General features: G+C 44.3%; 1 protein-coding gene across 1 annotated transcript in view; it reads left to right on the top strand.

Annotated features, from left to right (window-relative positions):
- The window catches only part of PTPRT (protein tyrosine phosphatase receptor type T), a 473718-nt gene that overhangs the window by 336259 nt on the left and 110374 nt on the right, over nt 1-27085 (top strand). Inside the window, exons 10-11 of the mRNA XM_050982229.1 lie at nt 13304-13505; nt 17483-17585. Coding sequence (XP_050838186.1) covers nt 13304-13505; nt 17483-17585 — 305 coding nt within the window. The remainder of the gene's footprint in view (nt 1-13303; nt 13506-17482; nt 17586-27085) is intronic.

Below are 27085 nucleotides of genomic sequence, written 5' to 3' on the forward strand. Positions count from 1 at the left end.
GCTGGATTTTAGGGAATGAAGAGATATTTATACAGAGCAGCACAAAAAGACTGGCATATTTTGGTCTATTTGGTATATTTTTTTCCCCCTCCAGCCTCTTTTTTAGTGGTGGGCAAGAGGTTGGTAGGCACTGGATTTTCAGGTCTTATCCTTTGAACAACCCTGTCTGGCCAGTCCTGTGCCCAGCTCAGATGCCTCCAGTGATCCTGGAGCACTGTGATGAGTTGGGGAGGAGCATTGCCTCAGCTTCTGACTTTGGAACAGATTTTCTGCACTTGCTGTGTGTTTTCTCCCTTTACAAAGAGCATTTAGCTGTTCAGTGAGATGTAGCTCACTTGGAGCTAATGGATAGCTCAGAGACACCTTTGTGTGGGAAGTCACTTAAAAAAAAATGAAACATTTGTTTTGGTAGGAATTCTTTAGCTTGCTTTATAAACTGTGGATTTTACAGACTTGGGCTTCTGGGAAAATATAGTTCAGGTGAATAAAGCAGAAAACTTGCTGCAGCAAAGCTGATTGGAGACAACCTCTTCTACAATAGTAATGAGATTTTATTCATGTAGTACCTCATGTGTCTGCAAAAGCTATATCCCATGTATTTACTCCAAAGCAGTTCTGTCCTGAGGAACAAAGGATGTTGTTTTTCCAAGGTGATGGAGGATTTCCAGATGTCTTCTGACTTTGGATTATCCCCAGGATATTAGAAAATCAGGTTCAGGATTTATTCAAGAGGGAACAAGCAGCAGTGAGTTTATTCAGCAGAAGTTGCAAACAGTCAGTGCACAAATGAAAAGCCTCTGGATGTGAGCATTGGGAAGTCTTTTAAAGGCTCTGTAATGTTGGGCACAGGGTTTGTTCTTTCTGATGATGTGTTTTTATTAGAGGGGAAAGCAAAATATCAGTGTCAAGCCATGTGCCCCTGGGAGAGGGAGGGAGCAGAAACTTTCCAGCAGGGGTGGGAAGAAGGAAGGTGTTGTATGAGGAGTTTAGGGGAGTTAAATGGCCTTTTTGAATGAAAATGTGTAAGGGGATAGAATATAAGACAATAAAGATGGTGTAGAAAGTAATCTCACCCCTAAGGAGTTGCAGCTGGGCCAATTAGCAAAGATGAGGAGCAGGCCTGACTTTAACAGGTCACAGCTGTGAGCAATGAGAAGAAAATGCTATAAAAGAGTGGGGGTGGGTGGGTGGGAAGGGAGCTGGAGTCAGTTGGCTGCTGTGTGAAGAGGAAAGAGTCAGTGCTCTGAGGAGCTGCCCACGAGGAACACCAAGGAGGTGTGAAACTTTTGTGATAAGGAGACAGCAGTATGGAACCCCTGCAATAAGATGGCAACAAACATGTAGAATGAATTCCTTAAGTTTTAGCTGGTGCAGGATGTTGAGATGCAGAAGGAGAAGGTGTAGCATTCACATTCTCTGCACAGAGAGAGACAGAATTCTCTCTCCCAGGATTTTTCCTGGAGAAGCACAGAGAGAAGAAGAGAAAACAATTCTTATGTCTACTTGCTGCTCCTGTTGGTTTTGCACATGGGGAATGTGTTATGGAGATTGTTTGCCTGAAGGGATTTGTCAGTTGGATTCTGCTGAGGGTTGTTTGGTTTCCTTGGCCAGCTGGGTCAAAGCTGTGTCCTGGCTGTCTCAGACAGTCACAGGCTTTTCTTTAGTATCTCTTTAGTGTAGTTATGATACAGTATTACTGTGATATATTATAATTTTAATAAAGCAATTGTTCAGCCTTCTGAATAAGTGGAATCAGAGCTGATTATTCCCTGTCTGGGGTTCACCTGTTTCATCAGTAGAAAGTTCAGAAGAGATTTTTGGGATTGGGCAGTTGGTTTTCTACCCCTCAGGCTCAGCAGCTTCTGTGCTGCTCTGAGATGGTGTTTGGGGAGCTCTATCCCCTCCTTGTGCATTTCCCCAGGTCCCCCCCATGGCTGGGCTGGGATCCTGCCCCTTTTATCCCACTGGCACAGCCAGATGGGGCCAGCAGAGATCTCTGCAAAGCCCAGCTCCATCACAGGCTGAGCAATATTCATGGGAGCTGCAACCTTGTCCACCTCTGCAGAGCTGCTCATGTTCCATCTTGCTACAAACACTAATACAAGACAGCTTCTTAAGCACTAAATTACAACTGAATATTTTGCATATAAACATTTATTTTCTTCACTGTTATCTAGCTCAAAGCTGACCATTTTTCTGCTAGAATGTTGCAGAAGCAACTTGGCTTTTCTTTTTTTTTTCCCCTGCTGGATGAAGCAGTTCAGGTGGATTTATTTGCTATTACTTAGAGCATTAAAACAAGGTTTTTACACTGGCTTCAGGGGGAATTTCTTGCCCTATTATTTATGGCAGGTGTGAATTAATGGGGGAGCTGGTTTGGCTTCCATTCTGTTTTGCAGGGCTGATTTAGACTTGCAGCAGTTTTTAAAATCTTTGCAATTGGCCAAACTATTTTTTGGCAATTATGTTAGATAGGAAGGGTAAAGATATTAATTTAAATGGGTTGGAAAATTGCACAGCCTATTTTCATCCCACACCAACTCTATAGAAGTTGGTGTTTTTTTTCTTTCTGGTGAAAAAAATCCAAAGTTTGGAAAACTTGAGGGTATAGCTTGAGAGGCAACTGTAAAAAGTGCAGTCAGAGTCATTGTTTTAACACACAATGTCAAAAATTGGTTTTACCTGCTCTTGTGACGCCTTGTTTATCTGGTATGGCAAACTCAGTGTGCAAAGAGCATGGTGAGGTACGGGCAAATTATTTTGTGATTGGCATAGTATGACCTCTCTTACTTATTATTCATGGATACTTGGGGTTTGAGTTGCTTTCATTTCTGCTCTAAGTCTGAAATTTGGAAAGCAAATGATCTTTAATCATCTGCTGAAACTGTGGTTTGCCACGATTAAATGTAGGATTAATGCCTGAAAGTGAGGATTTCTGCAGAAAAAGCAGGATAACCAAAGCCTGGGCTTGTCCCATAGACCTGTACCTGCTTTTTGCTCTGGGGTTCAGTGAGCAGTGACTCTCTAAGAGTCTGTAAGAATAATAAAGCACTAGAATGCTCTTCCCAGGGAGGTGGTGGAATCACCATCTCTGGATGTGTTTAAAAACAGACTGGCCATGGCACTTGGTGCTATGGTCTGGTTGAGGTGTTAGGGCACAGGTTGGACTCGATGATCTGGGAGATCTCATCCAGCCTCATCATTCTGTGACTCTGAGATTCACTGCTCTATTGCATCAGGTGCCCATGCAGTGGTGTTTTACTGGGGAAGTGTGGCTCTGAGAGTGACCCCAAGCAAGGGGCTGTGGGGGACAAAAGAGCTGACTTTCATTCTCCATGAGTTTCAGGCTGGGGAAGGTGGTTGGCTTGCCAGGTTTGAGTTCAGAGGTGCTAATTGTCCTTACCCAGTTTGAGCCCTGCTGCTCAGAGCTGTCACTGCAGGGGAGGGGGCAGTTAAATCTTTGTGGCTCAGCCTGGTGAGCAGGGACTGGGGAGGAGCCACTGGTGGTGCTGGGGTGATCTGTGTAAAAAATATTTAATTTTTAAAGCATCTTATGGATCTTGTCAGGAAGGGAAGGCTGTGGTTGGGAATGGCTGTTCCTTGCTGCTCTTCCCATTGAAATCTGGAGCTGCTTTTGATGTTTGGTATCTTATGAGCTATACAAGCTTATGTTCAGAAAGATGTGGTTTGGAAACTCAGTGCTGACTGCATGAGAATAAATTACATGTGGTAAGAACTGTGGAGAAGCCTTGTGAAACTTCTGGAAGGTCTGTGGTGCTCAAAATGATGGTGAGTGAGATGTTCTGTAGAACATTCTCACTTTGTACACCCTCTGCACACGCTGAATTCAAAATAAAACATTTCCAGCAGACACCCAGAGTTACTGCTGGTTGTCCTCCAGCATAACAACCTGGTCTAGTGCAAGGTGCCCCTGCCCATTGCAGTGGATTTGGAACAAGATGATGTTTAAGGTGGTTTCCAAGCCAAGCCATACTGTGATAAAAGTCCTTTTTGTGGTTAACTCCCATTGCACGTGGCATCTTAACACCTGGCTGGAGGAACAGTGCTTCCCTGAGGCAGCAGCTAGGGAAATGAATGGATATGTTTGTATAACTTTGAGTTCAAGGATATTTCTGTCAGACTTGAATGCATCAGTTGATTTGTGTTTATTTTTGGGATACGGGGAAAAATGAAGTTTTCCTGTAGGCTTTATTAGAGCATGGAGTGGAATATGTAAGGCAAGATTTAAAACTAAATAGCCTATTGTTTCCTGAGGTGTTTTCAATCATGAAGCCTTGCAGTTAGTTTCCCCTCCCTCCATCTGCAGTGCTGAACCCTGTGAAACACATCCAGCTCTCTGCTGATACCTGACTCCCTTATCTCTGCACTCTTATGAACTGCAGAATGTCTTCCAGCCCTGGAAAAGCACACTTGGCCTGTGACAAAACTCTTCCTCATCTGTTTGTGAAGTCTTGTGCCAGCTCTGTGGCATGGCAAGGCACAGGGGAAAGCTCCTGGGGGCTGCAGATGCTGGGCAGGAGCACAGCCTGGCACTGACAGAGCTGCTCTGCTCTGTGTGGGGTGAGAGGGCACTGGAGCTGGGCTCTGGCAGCTGAGCACTGAGCATTCCTAAGGCTGCTCTAAGGAGGATTCAAACACCACTAAGTCAGGCTTGCTCACAGCTGAGCCTGCCTAGGTGTCATCTGGGTAAATGGAAGTGACTCCAGCTCCAGACAGGATTATGCAACTGGGACCTAAGTGGTTCTCAAAAGGAGAATTACAGAATCCCAGAATGGTTTGGGTTGGAAGGGACCTTAGTTCATCTCATTCTACCCTCTGCCATGGGCAGGGACACCTTCCATTAGACCAGGTTGCTCCAAGCCCTGTCCATTTTTAGATTTCTGCACATCCAGAGATGGTGTGTCCATAAACTCTCTGGGCAGCTGTGCAGTGCCTCTCCTCCCTTATAGTGAAGATTTCTTCACAATATCAAACCTAAATCATTCCCCCTGACCTATCACTGCATGCCCTTGTGAGAAGTCCCTCTCCAGAAGGCTCCACTTTAATAAGAAAGGAATTAGAGCTGGGGCTGGTTTTGCAGCTTTACTTTTCTGGGATGGCAGCAGCTTTGCTGTTTCAGTGGTTTGGTCCCAGCTTTTCCATCAGCTGAGCAGGGCAGTCAGCAATGGGACAGGTGGGACCTGGTGGCAGGACACAGTGCCATGGGGCAGGGGAAGCTGGGCCCAGCCCTGGTGTGGGAGGAACTGCAGACAGTGGGATTTTCTGGCTGGATGGACAGGCTGCCTCCTGCTTGCTGAGCAGGGCTGGAGGAGCTGACATCTGTGACAGTCTCTGGGATCCTTATTCCCAGGGCAGTCCACCTCCTTGTGCCCTGTGTGCTGCTTGGTGTGATAAGAACTGAGGGATAAAAATGGTCTTGATGCCAGGTCTTGCTTCACAAGGCAGGAGTGAGTTCAGAAAGCAGCAAGAAGTCAGGAAAATCTGCCTTTTCTTCTAGCTCAGTAAAGGGGCAGTCAGCAGTGAGGGTGTCCCTGCAGACCCTGCTCCTGACCTTGGCACTCATGCATGGAGTGGCTGTGTCAGCTTCCTTGTCCTGCCTCCTCTCTTGTCCATAGCCAGAGATTGTTTTAGTCTTGAGGCATTGCTGAGTGAAAAAGAGGAGGAAAAAACTTATTTAAAATATAGAGAGAGCTAGTGCAGCTCTCTGTCAGCTCCAGATCATCCCCAGTTGGGAGGGTTGCAGGAGGGGTGTGGAGAGGCAGAACTGGCTGTTTTATAGAGACAGGCACATCAAACAGCAGTGGCAATGTAGGGGAATAATGCAATGGATTTATAGGCTTCAAATGCCTTCCCCAAACTGCTATGCAGGCTGTCACTAAAATGGAAAATAGATATAAGGTTGTATAATGTACCCACAAAGTAGTGTGTGATTTAACAGCAGTACTTACCATTTGCATTGAAACAGGCTGCAATTGCTAAAATCAGAGGGGAAGCCTGAAGTCCTAATGTTTAATGGTGGATATGGCTGTAGAGAGCAAAATTCTGCTGGCTGGGGCTGATTAATTCTGTATGGCAAAAGATATAAGATAAAGTGGTCTGCATACCAGGATCAATTGCTGTGGGAAGAAACATATGAACATATTTTTTTTTTCCCCCTTGACAGGCAAGTTCTCAATCCTGAGACATTGGAGCGTTCTGCCTTCAATTTTAAGGTTATGAACACACAAAATCCTGACAACTCTGTTATTCATCAGGCTGAATTCTTACTCATATGTACCAAATGTATGGGCAGGCTAAATGGATCTATCAGCCCTGATTTGAGCAGAATATTCTGCCTTGTTAATTTATTTATTTAAGAGGATTAAAGAGAGTCTGAACAGCCATCCTGGGTTCCCTGAGGAATTTAGTAGTTTGGGGCAAGAAGGGCCATTACAGTGGAGTGATGAGATCTTTGTCATGTTTGTTCTTGTATCAAGCTTAGGGCCTCATGCTCATGCCATTGTAGGTTCCTCCAAATGAACTTCTAAACCCAAAGTTAATTCATCATGTCTCTTGATGGTCTATTTCCCTGTTTAATTAATTTCCCTGTTTAATTACCACATTTTTAACAATAGGTACCATTTTTTTTTCCTATAGGGATTTTTGTTTTAGCTTCTGATTTTCAACTCTTGCTGGCATTTCTAATTTAGAGAGCACAAGACAAAGCACTTTCTTCCTCCACCATGCAAAGAAGGAGTAAAATTCTCCAGACTTGTGCATTTGTTTGTTGATCACTGAAGTTTTGAAAAATCCAAGCAGGTTATTTTTAAAATTGTGTTTTCTCTCTTGCAGTGGTAAATAAACTTGTGCTTCCTATTTTAGTTAATACCTCTGCTATCATTGCTCCCTTCCTCATGAAAGTTTTATGTCCTTGTAAGAGAAGTTGTGCAGTCACAGATGATGACAGTTAGCAAAGTGTTCACATCTCCCCAGAAAATTGTGTTAAATTGGGCTCTGGGAAGGAGAGAAGAGCTGTGCTTGTGCTCTCAGTATTGCATCTACATCTCTGGGGTTGTTACCATAGCTCAGTGATTTAAAAGAGTTAATATTCAGAGCTTTAAAGTGGATAAAAACAGAGAGAAAGATGGAATAAGAGAGGGTGCCCCTGGTTAATAGGGACTGGAGTGCACTGGAATTGGTTGCTTAAATAACAACCAGGAGTGAACTTGTTCACCAGCCTACTCCTTTATGCTGATCTTCTCTTATTTTATTCCCCAATCTATCACAGCAATTATGCATCACTGAACACCTGGACATTATAAAGCCTTTTTTGGTACTTTCCAGGAGACTCAAACTTGTACTGTTGGCCTGTTTTATGTTTTGCAAAGAATTTGGACTCATGTAACCAAATTTTACACAGAGCTGACCAGGGGTTTCAGCACCTGAGCACCTCCTGAATCCATCCCTCCTGCCCAGCTGGGAGAGCCCCAGGCTGAGTGCTCTGCCCCTCTTGTGCTGGTGGGAAAATTGCTGTTCTTTATTCTTCTGACTTCCTTCACCACTTGCCTTTTTGATGTTTTTCAAATTTACTGCTTTTATTGCTTCAGTATTAGAAGCATTTAATTAACTCAGTGAAGGAGATTCCAAGGAGATTTAGCATTTTTTAATATCTATTTCTTTGCTCAATTTTGCTGTGTTTAGATCCGTAGCAGCACTGGCCACTAAAATTTTCCTTGGGACCACCAGCTTCCCCAGGAGCTGGTGTGTCAACTCTCCATTCCCTTTGGGAACCCTGGACAGACATTCCAATTTGCAGAGCAAAGACAACTTTCCACTTAGGACAGTGCCTGGCCTGCAGGGAGATCAGGAAGGTGGTTAAAAACCATAGAGTTTCAGTCTTGTGAGAAATTTCCTCATATTTGTATTTTCGTTTCTTCTGCATCAGCATGAAAATAAATATATTCAATATTTCTAATCAGAATTGTATTTTCAAATATATTTTTGGGTATTTTTCTGTTAGTTTTCTGTCTGTGCTTTTAAGCTTTTAAATTAATAATGTTTCTCTTTTTTTGTTTAGAATACAGAAATATTGGATAGCTCCGCTTGTCTTTAAAATAGATTATTTAAAATATTTTAGAACAGCTGCTTTTGAGCAATTGAGTCATCTTATTTTTTAGATTAGAATCTCTTGTTTGTTCTGTGATGAAATGCTTTGGCACTTGGAACAAGAAATTAAGATAAATATTCAGCATACAAACCACAAGACAGGTGTTTTTTCCAGCATCCTTCTTCCAGAGAAGTGCCATATTTCTTCTCCAGACATGTTTTTGTGCTTTTATAAATTACTCCAGAGTCGGAAATTTCCATGGTTTTTCAAAAATGTTTCACCCTCTGATTCCCTGCAATTCCTCATGCTTCAAAAAATTGCTTTTAAATCAGTGGAGAAGACTGGAAACTCCTCGGTGCCTTCCTTTTACCTGGCTACAATGGGTGGAGCACAGTGGGAATGAACAGAGAAGTGATACATTGATTTTTGTAGGAGAAATCCTCCCACCCAGAGCCATGGGTGCACACAAACCCAGGAGTGTGGCACTTGTGGGTTATCCCAGAGGGCAAATCCCAGTGCCCAGCTGACAGGAGGGTGGCAGAGCAGGATTGTGTGCCAGGCCAGCCCCAGGACATTTTCAAAAATTTTTCACCCTCTGATTCCTTGAAATTCCTTATGCTTCAGAAAATTGAGTTTAAATCAGTGGAGAAGACTGGAAACTCCTTGGTGCCTTCCTTTTACCTGTCTACAATTGGTGGAGCACACCTGGGAATGAACAGAGAAGTGATACATTGATTTTTGTGGTACATTGATTTTTGTAGGAGAAGTCCTCCCACCCAGAGCCATGGGTACACACAAACCCAGGAGTGTGGCACTTGTGGGTTATTCCAGAGGGAAATCTCAGTGCCCAGCCCCTGGCTGACAGGAGGATGTGTGCCAGGCCAGCCCCAGGACATTTTCAAAAATTTTTCACCCTCTGATTCCTTGAAATTCCTTATGCTTCAGAAAATTGAGTTTAAATCAGTGGAGAAGACTGGAAACTCCTTGGTGCCTTTCTTTTACCTGTCTACAATTGGTGGAGCACACCTGGGAATGAACAGAGAGGTGATACATTGATTTTTGTAGGAGAAATCCTCCCACCCAGAGCCATGGGTGCACACAAACCCAGGAGTGTGGCACTTGTGGGTTATTCCAGAGGGAAATCCCAGTGCCCAGCTGACAGGAGGGTGGCAGAGCAGGGCTGTGTGCCAGGCCAGCCCCAGGACACGCTGCTGGCAGGGCCAGCTGTGGCTGCAGCTGGAGTGGCAGCTGCTGTCACTGTGCCTGCAGCTCCAGAGGGGAATGAGGCTGAGACAGAGCTCTCAGCTGTGGATCCACACTCAGGGCAGCACTCAGAGCTGAAAAACAGCAGGTAGCTCGCCTGGAAGAGAAAAATGATTGGTTATTTGTTTGGTTTGTGCTGAGCTGGAAGAGTTTGCCTTCTTTTCCAAGTGGACAGCTCTGTTTCCAGGGCTGCTTCCTCTGCTTCACCTGGGGTTTGGCTGCTTAAGCAGCAGCAGCACTCAGCAATTGCAGAAATCCACAGGAGTTAGAAGAGTGTAGAAGCCCTGGTTTTATAAATGGCAGCTTGGAGAGCATCAGGTCCTCGTGGTGGTGAGGAGAGTCCTCCCAGAGGAGAGCACACAGCCCAGGGCTCTCCTGGCAGTGTCTGTGTGTCCCCTTTAGCCCAGGGGCTCTCCTGGCAGTGTCTGTGTGTCCCCTTCAGCCCAGGGCTCTCCTGGCAGTGTCTGTGTGTCCCCTTTAGCCCAGGGCTCTCCTGGCAGTGTCTGTGTGTCCCCTTTAGCCCAGGGGCTCTCCTGGCAGTGTCTGTGTGTCCCTTACCGGCTCCTGGCAGGTCTGTTCCCCTTTAGCCCAGGGCTCCCCTGGCAGTGTCTGTGTGTCCCCTTCAGCCCAGGGCTCCCCTGGCAGTGTCTGTGTGTCCCCTTCAGCCCAGGGCTCTCCTGGCAGTGTCTGTGTGTCCCCTTTAGCCCAGGGCTCTCCTGGCAGTGTCTGTGTGTCCCGTTCAGCCCAGGGCTCTCCTGGCAGTGTCTGTGTGTCCCCTTCAGCCCAGGGCTCCCCTGGCAGTGTCTGTGTGTCCCGTTCAGCCCAGGGCTCCCCTGGCAGTGTCTGTGTGTCCCCTTCAGCCCAGGGCTCTCCTGGCAGTGTCTGTGTCCCCTTTCCTGCCCACTCCAGTCACTCTGAACCCTCCTGGAGGGAAGCAGAGCTCAGCCCTGATGAGAGCAAGAATTGGTGGCTGTTTCTGCACCATTTGCATTTATCCACCCCTAAATATTTCTGCTGCTGGACTGGGTGACCCTGGACAGGTGCACAGCTTTGCACTGTGTTTTTAGTAAAACACAACCTTTGTTTATGTTTCTATTCTCTGTGCTGCATCCAGGTACTGTTAATGTGTTCAAGTCAAATATTCAGTTTTGGGGACAAGGGTGGCTCTGAATGTCCCCACGCCACCTGGTTTAACAAGGTCTGTGTCTGCTGGGAGAGACTGCTGTGGAAAAGGTAAAATCTCACTTGGCTGTGCCACAGATCTCTCTGCTGGAGTTTATATATCCTGAAAGTAGCCCTGGGAAATCCTGAAGTCTGTTTTGAGTGAGCAGCTGCTCTGAAAATTGACCCACACTACAATATCAAATTGGGGACATTGTCTCAAGTGCTCTTTCCTCCTTCTCTGCTACTTGTCACTTGACCCAGGTTGTTTGGAGGTCCCTTGTACTCATTCTCTGCTACAGTCCACAGAAAAAGAAAGACTGGGTTTGTTTGTTTGTTTTAAATCAGTGAGTTGCTTTTTTCTTTAGGTTTTTTTCTTTCTTTCTTTTTGAAAGCTTTTGTAGCTCTTTTTCCCTTAAGGGGATAGGGATTTTTGAATTTTAATTTTTTTTTTTAATAAGGAAAAATAACTATTTCTGTAATGATTATAGAACTGCTGAAGGTAGCAAAATACATTTATTTATATGGATGGAGATCAAGGACAAATGCATCTTTCACTGTATTTATAACCTTCAGTATAATGTGCTTGAAAATAAACACCATTGATTTTGCCTAGGCCACTGCCTGACCTGGGCATCCTGTGAATGTGCTGTTCAGTGCCCCAGGTGTAGGAAGTTCCCTTTCTTCTCCCCTAATTCCTATTTTGCTGATCCCCCTTTGCAGTTTTATAGAATTTCTATTTCTCTAGCTCTTGATGAGCCAACAGAGCACACAAGATTGCATTGGCTCCTTCCTACATAACATTAAATTAAATGCATTTTTCTTTCTGGAGTTTAGCTATGGCATGGACAGGGTCATGTCTCTTGATTTAAGTATTTGTTTCTCAATTTAATTCCAGTGGTCTTCCTACAAATTCCCTTGCCTTGAAGTGCCTTGATGCAATAAGAGCTCTCAGAATACTGTCCCATGCCATGCTGGTTCTTGACTTCCTGAGGGAAAAGCAGTGGGTGTAGAGATTTTCCTCCTATTTTTAATTTTTTTGTTTGTTTTAAGAATCATTATGCTCTGAGGTCTCACTTTCTCAGGTATCTGGCATGTAGTAAAAATTTAAACCCAGTTTGTAATTCCTGGAAAAATTAGCTGGTTCTCAATGAAATCACCTGCAAGCTAATTATAATTCCTTTAAGAGTTCTGTACTTGTTGCTGGTGGAATTCATGCCCTTTCTCTGTTACACTGCCTTATCTTGGATGTCAGCTCTGTCCAATGTTCTCCTCTGTCCAAATAACAGGATTCACAGGCTCTCACCCTTCTCTAGTGTCTGTAACATCACTCTTGGTCTCTTATCCTCTTGTTATTACCAAAGCCTCCCTTTTTAAACACTGGATATTTATTTTTTCCTCAAAATGCAACATTTTCCTCCTGTCATGAAGCAACTGACTTAAAGATTTTCAAAGGCTCTTTCAGAAAGGCTGGGAATTAGATTCTGGTGGAGACCTTAATAAAAAATTGAAGAGCTCATGTATTAACATACATTGATTTATTCATAGTGTTTCATTACAAATAAGTGAGGATCCCATAATATCAAAAAAGGTTAGGAGAGCAGCAGAGCACGGTACATTATATTGACAGCTCTGTTGAAATTGAGCTGCCTGGGGATTGAATTTGGAGCTCAGGCAAGGAATTGGCTGGTAAATAAGTCATGAGTTTCCCTTGAAGTGTCTGTACATCAGGAGGGTTGCCATGGGTGAGCATGCTGAGCTCAGGCAGGTTTCAAGGTGTGCTCAGGACATCCTCCAGGTCTGGAGCCCTCCTGGCTTCAACCTGGCTTAAACCAGAGCCTGCACCCTGTGTAAATCTGCACTCTGAGGCTCAGAATGAGGGCAGGGAAAGGACAGCAGAAGCTGGTTCCCACAGAGAGAAGGGCTTTTGTCTAAACATGTGGGGATCTTTATTTCATTTAAACATGTTAATTCACTTCAGCATCTTCTCTGTAGCACAGGAAAAGGCCTCCAAAGCTTTTGTTGTCACAAAAAGGCTTCCATTGTTTTCAGCTGCCTTTTGAGGAGATGATTTGCCAAAGGAACCGTACCCACGTTGGCACTGAGGGTTTTCATGAGCTGTGGGGTCTGCATGGGTGATTCTCATGTGAAAATCTGCTGGCCATGCTGTGTGCTCTGGTTTGATGACAGAAGTTCTGAGCTTGGATGTTGCCCTGATTTTTTTAGTTTTTCTAAGCCTTCTTATGTTTGTTTACATTCTTCATGAACTTTCTCACACACTTTTTGTAAATAACTTATTTTTTGCATTCTTTTATGGAGGAGGAGAAATTTGATGGACTGTTGGTTTGTCCAGTGCCATTGGAGAGGTGGCACTGTCACCCTCCAACCCAGTGTCACTTTTGGAAGTCTATAAATGTTAGAGTCAGGAATTAAAAGTTCTCTTTTTCCCTTGAGAGAGCTGCGTGTGCATGTTGTGTTATTTCATGTCCTATAGTGACACTTGGGAGCATAAAGCAACTCTTTACATCTTTTGTTGTGCTTGTGCTGAGGCTTTAGCTGAGAGAGGAAATTAGTTTTTCCCTGAGCAAAGCCTTGGAAAGATTGCCATGTTGGTTTGACAGCACCCAAACACAGAACAGCTGGTGGGAGATTCGGAAACAACCCTGAAATAATTCCTTGTGTTTGCAGCTCAGCCTCGAGAGGTGACAGAGCAGGGAGTGGCCAGGTGCAGAAGGCCCCTGACCCCCTCCTGTCCTTGTTCTTCCTTTGCAGATCACATACAAGGCTGTTGGGTCTCTGGATCCCAGTGCTGACCTGTCCAGCCAGAGAGGGAAAGTCTTCAAGCTGCGGAACGAAACCCATCACCTCTTTGTGGGGCTGTACCCAGGCACCACCTACTCCTTCACCATCAAAGCCAGCACAGTCAAGGGCTTTGGGCCACCCATCACCACCAGGATTGCCACCAAGATTTCAGGTACTGCCTTGGAGAAGAAGGAAAGAAAAGTAAAATTTAGGGCTTTGTGCTTTAGACTCAAAGCTGATGCATAAAATTGATAAAAATGCTCAGCTTAATGTCTCTCCAAGTTTCATAGGGAAGAGTTCTGAAATAGCCACTGACCTTTGTTTATTTGGGCTACAATTACAGGGGTTAATTTGTGGGTGTCCTGAGTGTCCCTGGATATCTGTGGAGCATTTCAAATGAGAACCATCATTAGTTCCACAAATGAACTACCCTTATAGTAATTCTTGTTAGCATTATCTGCCTGGCTGGGGAAACCCCTCCTGTAATGTGGTTTTTATTTTCAGGATGTACCAAAATGGATGTAATGAGGTAATGGAATTAAAGAGACTAAAAATAAAGGAGTAAAGCTGTTTTTTCTTGGGTTTTTTAATGGGTAAGAGCAGAGAGAGGGCTTGAGGCACATAAGAATATGAAAGGTACTAAAATAAGGAGGCAATGGCAAAAAGGTGTGGAAAAAAAGGGGAAATAGGGCAGTTATAAAAAAAAATGGACTTTAGTGCTGATATTGGGCAGACATATGTGGATTTTAACATTTAGTTGATAGCACTAAAATAGATTTTTCAAACAGAGAGAAAAGCTGTCATTTTTTGGACTATTTTAACAGTTTTTTTCAGTAAAGCCAAAATACACATCTGGAACATTCAGGACACTGGTAATGCTTGAAATTATGGCTGGTTATTGTAGAAAAATTGCACTACAGTATAGATTTTCCACTGGCCTATTTCAAAAATCAGTTAATAATAGCAAGTTGTGAGCAGTAAGTGACAGGGTAAATTTTAAGGAAGCAAAGCACATCTCCTCCCTCTGCTCGGGGTTTGAACCCTTCCCATTTAGCACTCAAGCCCTGAACCACTTGAAGTAAAAGCCATTAAAGTGTCCAAACAGCTCCATGGGCTGTTGGGGGTTCTGCAGCCCTGCTGTGAAGGGGCAGCACAGCGTGCTCTCCATTCCCTAGAGACCAGAGAAACAAAATAACACAGCAATGGTTTGGGGCCCTTTTCTCCTCTGTTTCAGTTTCTTTGTGTTTTATCATCCCATGAGCACTCAAATTGTGTTAGCAGCCTGCATGAGTGCCAACTATATGCATACTGAGCTTGGTTTATTGACTTTTTTACCCCCCATCTTCCGAATATCTGGCTCTCAACAGGTGGTACAAACTCCATGCAAACATCAGGGTCGTCTCTGACATTAGATTCTCTCATTGCATGCTCAAGTTTCTGATACATTTTCCAAATAATTTGAAAATTTCCGTTAAATTTGCTCCAAGCGGCAGCCTTGAGGTTGTTAGGGAGAATAAGGATTTTTGCTCTGACAGGAATGTCCTTGTGAGGCCATATTTTATTTCTGTTTTCACATGGAAAGCCCCCTGTGCTGTAGCAGTGTGTGTATTTGTTTCTAAGGGTGCCCTGGGTCGTGCTGTAGCACTGTCCCTTCTGGCCAGAGCAGGGGCTCAGCAATCCCTGCTGTGCCACCCAGGCCAGCAGGTCGAGGGAGGGAGGGGATTTTTCTGCTTTCCTCCACCCTCATGAGACCTCACCTGCAGCTCTGCATCCAGCTCTGGGGTGCTCAGCACAGCAAGGACCTGGAGCTGTTGGATCAAGTCCAGAGGAGGCCACGGAGATGCCCCAAGGGCTGGAGCCCCTCTGCTCTGAGCCAGGCTGGGAGAGCTGGGGTGCTCCCCTGGAGGGAGCTCATGGCAGTAGAACCATTCTGCAGTAGTACCCAAAGGGGCTCCAGGAGAGCTGGAGAGAGACTTTGGACAAGGACCTGGAGTGACAGGACAAGGGAATGGTTTAACCTGACAGAGGGCAGGTTGATGTTAGGAAGAAATGCCTCCCTGTGAGGGTGTGAGGCCCTGGCACAGGGTGCCCAGAGCAGCTGGGGCTGCCCCTGGATCCCTGGCAGTGCCCAAGGCCAGGCTGGACAGGGCTTGGAGCAGCCTGGGACAGGGGAAGATGTCCCTGCCATGGCAGAGGTGGCACTGGGTGAGCTTTAAGATCCCTTCCAATCAAACCAGTCTGTGATCTCCAGTGACCTCTGGGGTGGAAGACCCCTGGGGATGTGTCTCTTTTCAAGGAGTCACTGCTTCCCCTTGATGGAGAGCACCTTATTCCAGAGAAATCCTTCTTAAGCGGTTGGCATTCACTCTGAACACATCCCCAGCTTATTGACAGGGAAGCCAGCAGCTGAGCTGATAATAGCAGCCCCCATTCTTGACAGTTTTCAGGCATTTAGATAAAAATCCTGATTGTAAACAGGATTACAGTGGAAATCACTATGAGGGGATTAAATATGGGATCCCCCACAATGCAGCTTGCCCTTGTGAGCTACAGATGAACTTGTGTGAATTCTTCTGTTTGCTTTATACTTTAAAGTTATTTCAGCAAAACCTGCATCTTTGTAAGAAATTTGGTGCTGCTCTGACCTCATGGTCTCTTCAGGTCTTCAGCAGTAAAACTTGTCCCAAACAGATGCCTGCTCCTGGGGAAGGAAGAAGCAATAAGTGAAACACATTTCCTAAGGAAAGCTGTCCTACTTTCATGGGATGGTCCTAAGAGGAGATGACAAAGCAGGAGAAACTAGAGTTTGGCTGAGTGGGTTTTTATTCAGTGTGTTTCTGTATTGCTGGGGGGAACATGTCAGGGATGGGGTACCATGGCTGGGCACTGCCCCAGGGTGGCACTGGGATCTCTGCAGCTGCCTGGTGAGTCAGCAGCACTTAAGCACCAGGGTAAAATGTCCTGGGTTTGGGTGCAAAAATAACCTGGCTAATTGGTGCTCCTCTCTTTTCATCTTCTGTGTTACCTAGCACACCCTCCAGCTAATCCAGGGAACACACCTTTAAGCCTGTGCATTAAAATCTCTTAAGATGTGAGAGGGCAAATCCACTGACCAGAGCAGGGAAAAAGATTCAGGATTCATGAGTTCTTTTAGCTGTGCCACTGATTCACTCATCCTAATAGTTTGGGTTTCTTTATAGTGTCTATGCAGTTTCCTTTCCTCACCTCAAGGCCATACTTAAGGCCTTACTAAATCTTAAAAATTCAAGAGGAGATTTTCGGAGCCAGCTTGAAGATTGTCCAATTCCTATTTAATTGGAATGGAAAAAGTGTACAAATATTTGTTGGGAAGGATGAAAGTTTGACAAGAAAGTCTCACAGACATGTGTGCTTAGCAGAACGATTTTTAAATGTAGAGACTGATGAAGGAATAGAGTTGGAAGCAAGTTTTGATATAGAAGAAAAGAATTGCTGAGCCAGTTTTACTGGATAACCAAGGAGGCGAAGGGGTGTGTGAGTTAGAAGGGGTTTTATGGCTTAGAGCAAAGGATAAACCCACCTCAAAAAAGAAGGTTTTTACCAAGCAGGAAGAGAGCACAGGCAAACAAGTCAGCAAATGTGGCAAGTAGAAAAAAGGGCTCAGAATTTTCCACTGCAAGAAAACTGAAAAACAACTTCTAGCTTAAACTGTAATGTACTGACTGTGAGTGATTGGAGAATGGGAACATGAATATGGTAATTATAGTAGTTATGGTAGGCTAGAGATAATAGTTCAGGTATAGATTGGTTCTATGGATTAAGATGCTCAGCAAAGAAAAGTAAATAATGCACTGTAACCAAAACCAAAGGGTCTCCAGGCCTGCCTGCAGCTGGAGCTGTGGGCACAGCTCTGTCACCCACAGCCTGGACTGCTGTAACTCTTGGATACACTAAACTGCATTTTGGAGAGCCCCTGGAGTCCTGCATCCCTCATTTCAGCTCTTACAAATATTGAAGCAGTTTTGATTGTTCTGGTCATAACACCGGGAAGTATTTTGATTTTTTCATTTGACAAATATTAATATAACATTTTATATGTACCATTCAGCTGCCACCCCTGCCAAGGGCAGTGGCTGGTGCCTGATGGAGGTGTTGTCTGTTCTGCTGCAGCTCCGTCCATGCCCGAGTACGACACGGACTCTCCCCTCAATGAGACTGACACCACCATCACCGTCATGCTGAAGCCTGCTCAGTCCCGGGGAGCTCCTGTCAGGTGGGTGTTCTGCCTTCTCTCTTCACACTTCCCTCCTCTCCTTCCTCCCCAGGCTTCCCTAGCTCCTCTCTGATAACGGAGCTGCCTGACTAAAAGGCCAACTCAGCTGTTGATTCTGCCTTTCACACTCTCCTTTCATGAAAGTTCAGCCTCCTTGCCTCCTGCTGTTCACCTCCAGGAGGGATTGCTGCAGGCACTGTTGGGTTATTACCCTCTCAGCATCACTTCAGATGCCTTTGCAGTGCTGGAGCACAGCAGGATGTGGAGCTGGAGACTGAACATCCCCACACCAGGGTGCAGGAGGCTCCAGGTCTCCATCCTGCCCCCTTTTCCATGATGAACAAGGCCTGCTGGTAACTGTTCTAGGAGTGCCTGCCTTGTCCTTAATGCTTGTGGAGGTATTTGCTCAGTTTCTGGGCTAAACACACTCCTCACAGTCGTCATAATCCAGCTGTGCTGCTGGGCTGGCTGTGCAGTGAAGTCCACAGAAAAGGAATTTTGATTTAGTGAGGCTTTGCTAGCACAGACAAGCAGATCCTGCTGCAGAGAAAAGGATTTACAGATCACAGAATCGTTAAGGTTGGAAAAGACCTCCACGACCATGGAGTCCAACCTTTTACCACTCACCACCTTACCAACCACCCCAGAGCACTGAGTGCCATCTGCAGTCATTTCCTGACCACCTCCAGGCATGGTGACTCCACCACCTCTGTGGGCAGCCCCTTCCAATGCCTGACCACCCTTTCTGTGAAGAAATTCTTCCTGATGTCCAACCTGAACCTCTCCTGGCACAGCTTGAGGCCATTTCTTGTCCTGTCCCTCGTGGGAGCAGAGCCTGACTCCCCCTGGCAGCACCCTCCTGTCAGGAGTTGTGGAGAATGAGAAGGTTCCCCCTGAGCCTCCTCTTCTCCAGGTTAAACAATTCCAGCTGCTCCTCCCATGGCTGAGTCTCCAGCCCCTTCCCCAGCTCCATTCCCTTCCCTGGACACACTCCAGCCCCTCAAGGTCTTTCTTGCACAGAGGGGCCCAGAACTGGACACAGGACTCCAGGTGTGACCTCACCAGTGCCAGGTACAGGGGTGCCATCCCTTCCCTGGTCATTTCAGGGCAGGGAGCTGCCCAGGCACCCATGGCATGGAGTGGGCACCTTGCAAGGAACCTTGCTGCCTGTCTGAGCTGGGTCCTGCTCCCAATGGTGACATGCTGATGTGGGACACTCCCCTGAGGGTCACTCCCTGACTTGAGTTCTGAGCTCATCCCTCTCTTCCAGCCCAGTAAAGTTGAGTTTGGTGCAAGGCACCAGCACAGAGAAAAAATATCCCTTCTGAGCCCACACTGCCTTACCTGTTGCTGCCACTCATCCTGCCAGGCTCCTCTGCTGACAGCAATTGGAATCACTTATAAAAACCCCCTGCCTTGCAGAGGGGTCCAGCAGGTATTCCTTACCTTCCTGTGGGATCTTCAAGCTTTTACCTCCGGTTTTCACAAGAGAAGTTTTTCCCATGGGTGTTATTTTAAAAGCACCACAGTTCCCCCTTTCATAATGGGTTTCTTTCATTTTGGGTTTCTGTATCCCACCGACAGGTTCTTAATGTTTTTGAAGGATGCCCACTCAAATTGCTCCAGATGCAAACTACTGGATTTAATTAAATATCCTATATCAGCCAGTGGTCCCCCAGCTGTGTTGTGGCTTGGCCCCAGATTGCATTGACAAGCTCAAAATAAATTTAAAAAAAATCCATTCTTTAAGACTAAGCACCATCCCTTCTCTGGTTTTTCTGAGTAATATATTTCAAAGTTTGCCTTTCCATCTCTGGTACTCCATATGAGCAAATTTAGGAGCCTATTTTCTGAGTCCTTTAGGGATGTTTTTTTCTGCTGGAAAAGAGCAGTAAAATCACACAGCTTTGTTTTGTTTTATTTCTTTATATGGGGGAACATTCCTGTATCTCGTTTTACCACCTGCTGTCTAAGCAGTGTTGCTATTTTGTCTTTTTATTGAAAAGTCTTGTGATTTTTCTCAAAGTCGATTTACTGCACTTTAACTGCATTCAGTGAATAATGCCTTTTCCAGCAAATGCATCTGTACATAAAATTGGTAGAGATTTTTTATAAATTTTCACTCTGATTTCTTTAATTGCATTGTAGCCCATTACACCTGTTTGCAGAAAGTGCAATATTTACATGCCACATCTAAGTGATAAAATTATTTCCTATAATGAGTCCATTTCATTGACTTACAGATGTGTGTATGAAAAGCAGAAGGGCAGGAGGAGTAATGGAGAGGAAATCTTGGGGAGAATTTTAGCTTTTTATTGAATTCTGAGCTTGTCAGAGTTTTCCCCTGTAGAACCATCCAGACTGTTCTTAGGCTAACTTTAATAAATCCAGTTATTTCAAGCTTCAATTTTCCTAGCCTCTTCCTTTTCTTTCACTCTGTTCTGCACGCTTCCCCATTTGTGAAATTCTCTCAAAATACCATTTCCAGAAGTGGGTCCCATTCTCTCAGAGGGAAATCAAAAGAATAACACAAGTAACTTATTGTGAGCTGCTTTTGGCACCCACAATACACAGAACGAGGTGGGGTTTTCATCCTCAGTGTGTTTTATTCATTCAGCTGAGCTCAAGTACTCTTTGCTGTTGTCTGGTTAGGTGTTCTACCTTTTGGTTGTGTGGGGTTTGTTTCCCTCTTGGATCCCCTCTTGGAGGGATGCCAGCTGTGCCCAGTTGCTGAAGGCATTAAGGCAAGCTCAGTCTGAGACAAAGGGCTGAGGGAGATGGAGCAGAGGATCCTGCCCAGTGGAAGTCCTGGTTGGAAGCCTTCTCCTGGTGGATGTGACCAGGCTTTCCTGGGTCCTTCATCTCCCAGCCTGCCTCAGATGGGGCTGAACAGCTCCTGAGAGGAGTCTGAAGTGGATTTCCCTCACACCTTCCTGGGCAGGAATAGGTCAACCCCTTATCCCATCAGCCTGACAGTTTCTGCTCTGCAGTTCTCCAGTTTTTATTATGGTCCTTCCAAAATGGGAAGATGAAAAACAATTACTATACACTAATTGTTCTAATATTTCCTCTTCTGTTCAGGGGCTGGTGAGTTGGAGAACATGCAGGGATGTGACTGTAAGGCAATGTCTGTACTTGGTCTAGAGTTATCTCACTCTGCTGTAACACAGAGATGGAGCATGGGCTGCAAGAACATCTTCAGAATAATACAGAAAGATATTTAAAATAAGATTAATTGTATTTTCCTTCATCTGAAATGAAGCTACACCAAATCCAAAGTCACTTTCAGCATTAAGACACTTCTGATGTTCCCCAGTGCTCATGATAAATAACTGAAATGTGGCTGTTTATAAAAGTAATGATCATGAACTCGGTGTTGTTAATGATCTACAGATAACAAAGAGGACTCTTGCATGCAACATAATAGGATTAATATAAACTTAGATATTCTTTGATCTATTTTGTCCTATTGCCAAAAGAAAGGTGAAGCCTCAGCAAGCAGAAATATTCTCCCTTGTGGCACAGGCGTTTCATTTTTGCCTTTATTTTTTCGTGGTATAACCTGCAGAGTTTGACTCCACACTGCCCTTTAAAAATAACTTTTAGGTGTTCCTATATCAATCTAAACCTTGTGAATGGTGCTGTGATTGATTTGCTGGAGGCTGACATTCATCTATAATACATTCACAAGAGGAAGGAAGAATGCAAGTGTTCTCAATCTTTACTCCTCAACTCTTTCCTAAAAACCTCCAATGTGATTTTGAGGATATTTCTGCCTTTGAATCTGTTATTGTCAGGAGGGCTGAGTTAGTCCTTCATAGATTATTCACATATGACATCTTTAGACCTCTATTTGAGAATTTATATCCCACTCCCAGCTTGGAAATAACACTCTGAGGGGTTTTATCTGCAGGACATGGCCACGGGCTGGTTTTTGTGTGCTGGATATTTGAAGGTCCATCTGCTTTATTAACAAGCAGTTGGTTCTGTCAATCTACCTATACTCCTGTTATGGAGAAAATCAAATTTCCAGAGCATGTGTTAGTTCTGAGGGTTTCAGAGCTTAGATAAATGCTCCCCTTAGGTGTGATTGCCTTGTCAATAGCCTGCTCTGTGTGGTGGAGCTGTAGGACACTGCAGAAGGACATTCAAGAAGAGCCTGCAATTATTTTGGGGTGGGGTTCAGAAAATAGAAAGCTTTTTTGTTGGAGCAATGTGGATTTGGTTCCTCTTCCTGCAGTTCTCAGAGGTGTGTCAGTAAATAATCTGTGATACTCTTTAGCATGCTGCCAGCACACAGGTACAGACAGGTCAGTTTATTAATTTGCATCTTAAAGGAAATACATAAATCTGAATAAGAGAAGAGAGTTTAAATATTTAAAATATATTAAGAAGGACTGAGCAAAGGTGAAATAAATATTTTCATATCAACAACCAGCCAGGAGGAAAAATTAATTTATATAGACCAAGCCCCGTGTTACACTTGTGTTATTATTTGATTATTGATCTTCCAAGCATGAAATAAAGGGAAATTTTATTATACATGATGCTAAAAAATGTAAGAGAAGACAGCTGTAGTGTTATTTACAGAACATTTAGAAACAGTGGGTTTTTTTTCTGGTTTTATACTCAAACTATTCTCTGAGGAAAAAATCCTTTAGGATGTATCTGTGTCCTTAGTATTCCTACATGCAATCATGAGCAAAACTTTCCTGGAAGGAAGGGCTATGCTATGGCTTCCATCTTATGTTAGAGAATTGAAAGTAGCTAAAACTTTCCTTTTATCAGCAACAAAGTAAAAATGGAGAACATTTGGAGCCATAGACTCGAAATTTTATCTCCAGGTAATTTCTTTTCTGTGATTTTGGGCATTACCTGTTCATCCTGAGCCTGCCTTTCCTGCATCCCTCTCCCTCCATCCCTAGTGTGATTCTGCCTTTACTGCACAGTGGTTCTTCCCAGCCTCACAAAGGAGTGGTTTGCAAGCCCAGTGACCTTGACATTCTGCGGTGGAGAAACTCTAAATTCACAATATCTGCTGGTGCTTTTGTTTCGCTTTGCCACTGGTGACTTTGGTTTGTAGATCTCCACTGTCCAGAGGGAGCAGTGCTGCTCAGATCTCTGTTTGCAGCTTCTTGCTGCCATCACATGAGCCTGCCTCAGGCAGTTTTGCTGATAATTGATTCCTTAATGCCACAAAAGGGTGGCAGTTTCCAGCTCTTCAAAATCCCATGTACAGTACCTTGTATATGAAAATAAAGACTAGAGTGAAGGAGCAGCAAAACAATAAAAAAGGTGCTAAGGGTGAAATGATCATGCCCTTGGTAATTCAGAAAGTTAGATTCCCTTGAAAGGCACATTCTTAGCACTTGGGAAAGAAAATTCCTGCTCTGCTTTTTCTGAGCTCCTGTTTAGATGTCTGCATCACTTGAGTTGATTCAATACAGGGCAAGCAGTCGTCACTTTTAATTTTGTGGCATTTAATGTCATCTTTTAATTTTGCAGTATTTAATGAGAAATGAGATTATCAGTCTAGGCTTCTGATATTGTAAACCAAATTATCTGTGTTAATTAACATCTCCTATAATCTACCTCAGGGATATTGTTCTGAAATCACTCAAGCTGAGCTCCTCCTGCCTGACACTGTGCCTTCAATTTAGCTAAGAGTTTGGAGGCACATAAAAAAGTATCTCTTCTTGGAGATAAACCAGATCTACATTTTCTTCAACTGTGTGTGAATGTGAGAGAAGGAAATTGAGAATTTGGGTGAAATGCATCAAGTACTTGAAATTATTATGAGTATTGGAGGTGCTTTGCTTATTGTCTCAGGAGAAAAGCAGAATGGAGATACAGGTGTGTAAGGTACAACCAAAAGTATCAGGAAGGAATATTTAGTTTTTTGTATAACATGGCAGAATTAGTTGAATAGGGGCTTAAAGGTTGTGTTTAGTTCCCTGAAGAGTGAGGTGTTAGTCCCAAAAAGTGAGGCAAAAGGGCATTTTGGGTCGATTTTCTCATCTGGTACAGGAAATGCATTTTCCTACTGGATCAGCACAATGTGCAATTGAAATTCAGCCCCCTAAAGGGGACAAATCTGCCTTTTACCATTTTTCAGCCATCCAGATCATGGCCATTTTCATAGCCTGGATGACCTGCTGTGTCTTTGACCATTCCCCAGGGAGCTTTGGCAGTGGGCAGAAATGGGAGAGGAAAGCCATAAAATTGGTGTCTATTTGAATGATAATATTTTAACAATCAAATTACACGTGGAGCAAATTCTTGGGTGCCAAACAGCATTTTATTAGTGCTACAGGGAGACTTTATCTAACAGTTTTTAGTGTTGTGAAGACCTGAGGATACTGACTGGGGGAAAGGAAGTTTTTTTGCACAAGTTCTTTATGCTGACTACGTAAACTGCCAGATTTAATTCCAGCAACCAAGAGGTTAATGAATTCTGAGCTTTAGGCTGATAATCACAAATTGATGGCCACCTCCTCACATCAACCTGTCACCCCATTAGATGAGGGAACAGGAGTAAACACCCAGTATTGGGTATTTGGTTCCAGTTTGAGGGTTCCTTTTCCCAAGACATTTCTTTGCTCTGCAGCTCTCAGAGCCACTGTGCCCCTTCCTTGTTGTCACAGAAGGAAAGGATAAAAACAAACAACACAAAATACTTCAAAAATCAGAAACTCTGACTTCCAGGAGGTGTCACAGTGCCAGGTCTGTGAGAGCTTTTGGCTCAGACCCTTTGGTGGAAGGAGCTGAGCTGGCCCACAGCTGCTCAGGGCCCACCTTGGCTCTTGGGAAGGACCTTGGCTCTTTTGGAGGATCATCAAGGATGATTTACCTAATTGAAGCAGCTCCTTAAGGCACTTAAAATGAAATGGGATGAGTCTGAGCACAAGTCCCTGGCCGTTGTCCAGCCCTCAGGAGCAGTGCCTGTCCCAGGGGTGCTGAGTTCAGAGGACAAGTGGCCCTTCCTTCTCTGCTGCACAGGGCAGGAGGTGTTCACACAGGCAGGTGCCCCTTGGTGTGTCTGTAACAACAGAAAAACACAATAAAAGGGGAGATGAGCAAGCTCTAAGGCATTGCAGGATTTAATTATACTACAGGTATATAAATTCAGGAAACACGGTAATGCTCCCGTGATTAAAATTATAGAGGGCCTAATTGAAAAAGCATAAACTGAATTGAAGAATTCCTAATTATAGTTTGCTTTGAGGTGTTAATTTCCTCCATAATGAATGCATAATTTCTTGGAACTAGAAAATGGTGTTGCTGCACCAGTGCGTGGGATGCAGATGGAATGAAGGGATTATCATAAATGCAGCCAGACAATTCTCAGGAATAAACCTCTGCAGCCATGGTGCTCTTCTGCCTCCCCATAATCTCAGCTTTCCTTGCACTGTGGTTTTCCAAAGCAAAGGGCAGAGGCAGGAAGGATGAAGGATTTGCTTTGTACAAAAGGAAGGGGAAATAGGGCTGGTGTCACTCAGAGCAGTCGTGGTGCAAAAGGGGAAGGTGAGGACAGAGGCAGAATGTGCAGTGTTTCTAGTGGGAAAGTCAAACAGTAAAAGAGGAAATGCCAATTTCCCTTATGGCCCACCTTGACAGGTCCCTAAGGAGCAGCAGGAGCTGATGTTGATGCAGGCTGAGGGCCTTTTTCTGCCAAAGGACACAGCCTGTGTGTAATGTTTGCTCTTTTGTAAAAGATACTCTCGGTTTTGAAGGGAGTTGGTGGGCTAGAGGATTGTCAGACACAATCTCCTGATGTTTAAATCCATCCCATTCCTACAGTGGTGGGGGTGGGAGGTGTTTATGGATGAATTTCTGCAGAGAAGCTGGGACTTTCCCACTCCCTCTATCCTCAATTTCCCTTCGTTCAGGGGCAGGAGATCTTGTAGTAAAGGCACCATTTTAGATTTCTCCCTGGTATCAGAAGCATGACAATTTTGCACTTTCTGAAAATCAAAACATGTCCAGAAAAGGTGGAAAGGAGCTGGTGGATACTCCAGCAGCTTCAGATGCTGAAAATCTGTGCTAGCCTTCCCCAGGAGAGCTCATCATCGTTGCACATTGACCACAGGGGTGGCAGTAGTTGAGTAATGAAGTTTATCAGAAGGCTGGAAACAGAGCAGGTTCCCTCTTTTTTCCTAGTGTTTTTCTCAGCCTCCTAATTTAAAAAATATCCAAACAGACATGACCTCAATAAAATTATGTTTCTAGTGTTTTCTAGTGTTCCCTCTTAAAAAAAGACAGCAGATTCTTCTGTGTGGGTTTTTCCTGCCTAGTCTGGAAGCTGTGGCTGTGGAAAAGGCAGAGGAAGCCTGAATTCCCAGCTAGATTATTTCTGCATCCAACTGAACCTAAATTGATGGAAGCCATTGGAAAAACCCAAATTAATTCTGACAGAATCTATGCAAATACCTCCATCCTCTTGTTCAAGCTGCTGCTTTTAGGAGGGCGTGGCAGGAGGTGCTGCACAGACCCAGGAAGGGTTTGCCATGGTCTCTCCTTGCCCTGCAGGTTGTTCAAGAACCACTTTGGATCTTCTTGTCCTTGAAACCTCCTGCTGGTGTTAAACCAGCACTTGCTGAGCATGACAGGACCTCAGTCAGTGATGCCTGTCTAATACAAAGCTGAATTAACAAAACAGAGGTGGGGTTTGGCTTTTTTTTTTTTTTTTTTAGATTAAACAGATGGCAGGTGGCTCAGGAGGGAAGAGACACCTCCAAAGCTGCTCACATCAGCTCCTGTTGCAGTGAAAGCTGTATCTGTCTGCACTCATTATCTTTAACCTGCCAGCAGAAAACAGCATTGAACTGGAGAGAGGGACTGGGCCAGTCCCACCAGGGAGCAGCAGCTATTGTGGCTAATCTGGCTTGCAAGCCAGGTCAGGCTTATGGCCATGCTTGAGATAATGGAACACACAGCTTTGAAATGCCCCCTGGTCCTTCTTTTAATTTTTTTAAATTTTTAATTTTTTTTCTTATTTTCCAGAAGATTAAATAGAGAATTTAAAGCATTTAAGAGAGTACAAGTAATATGACACATGTAAAAGTAAAAAGATGCAGGAGCAGTGTTCTGGTGGGCTGGGGATGGTCTTTCTGCAAGTCTGAGTTGCACCTTTTATTAGGGCAAAGAGTGGGCCAGTCCCACCAGGGAGCAGCAGCTATTGTGGCTAATCTGGGTTGCAAGCCAGGTCAGGCTTATGGCCATGCTTGAGATAATGGAACACACAGCTTTGAAAAACCTTCTGGTTCTTTTTTTTCCTTTTTTTTTTTTTTTTTTTTAAATTTCCAGATGATTAAATAGAGAATTTAAAGCATTTAAGAGAATACAAATAATATGATACATGTACAAGTAAACAGCTGCAGGAGCAGTGTTCTGGTGGGCTGGGGATGGTCTTTCTGCAAGTCTGAGTTGCACCTTTTATTAGGGCAAATGATCCAGCTGGGGAAAAGTACACAAATCCTTCTTTATGGTCGGAGAATGCA

Source organism: Serinus canaria, chromosome 20 (assembly GCF_022539315.1).
Source record: "Serinus canaria isolate serCan28SL12 chromosome 20, serCan2020, whole genome shotgun sequence".
Lineage (NCBI taxonomy): Eukaryota > Metazoa > Chordata > Aves > Passeriformes > Fringillidae > Serinus > Serinus canaria.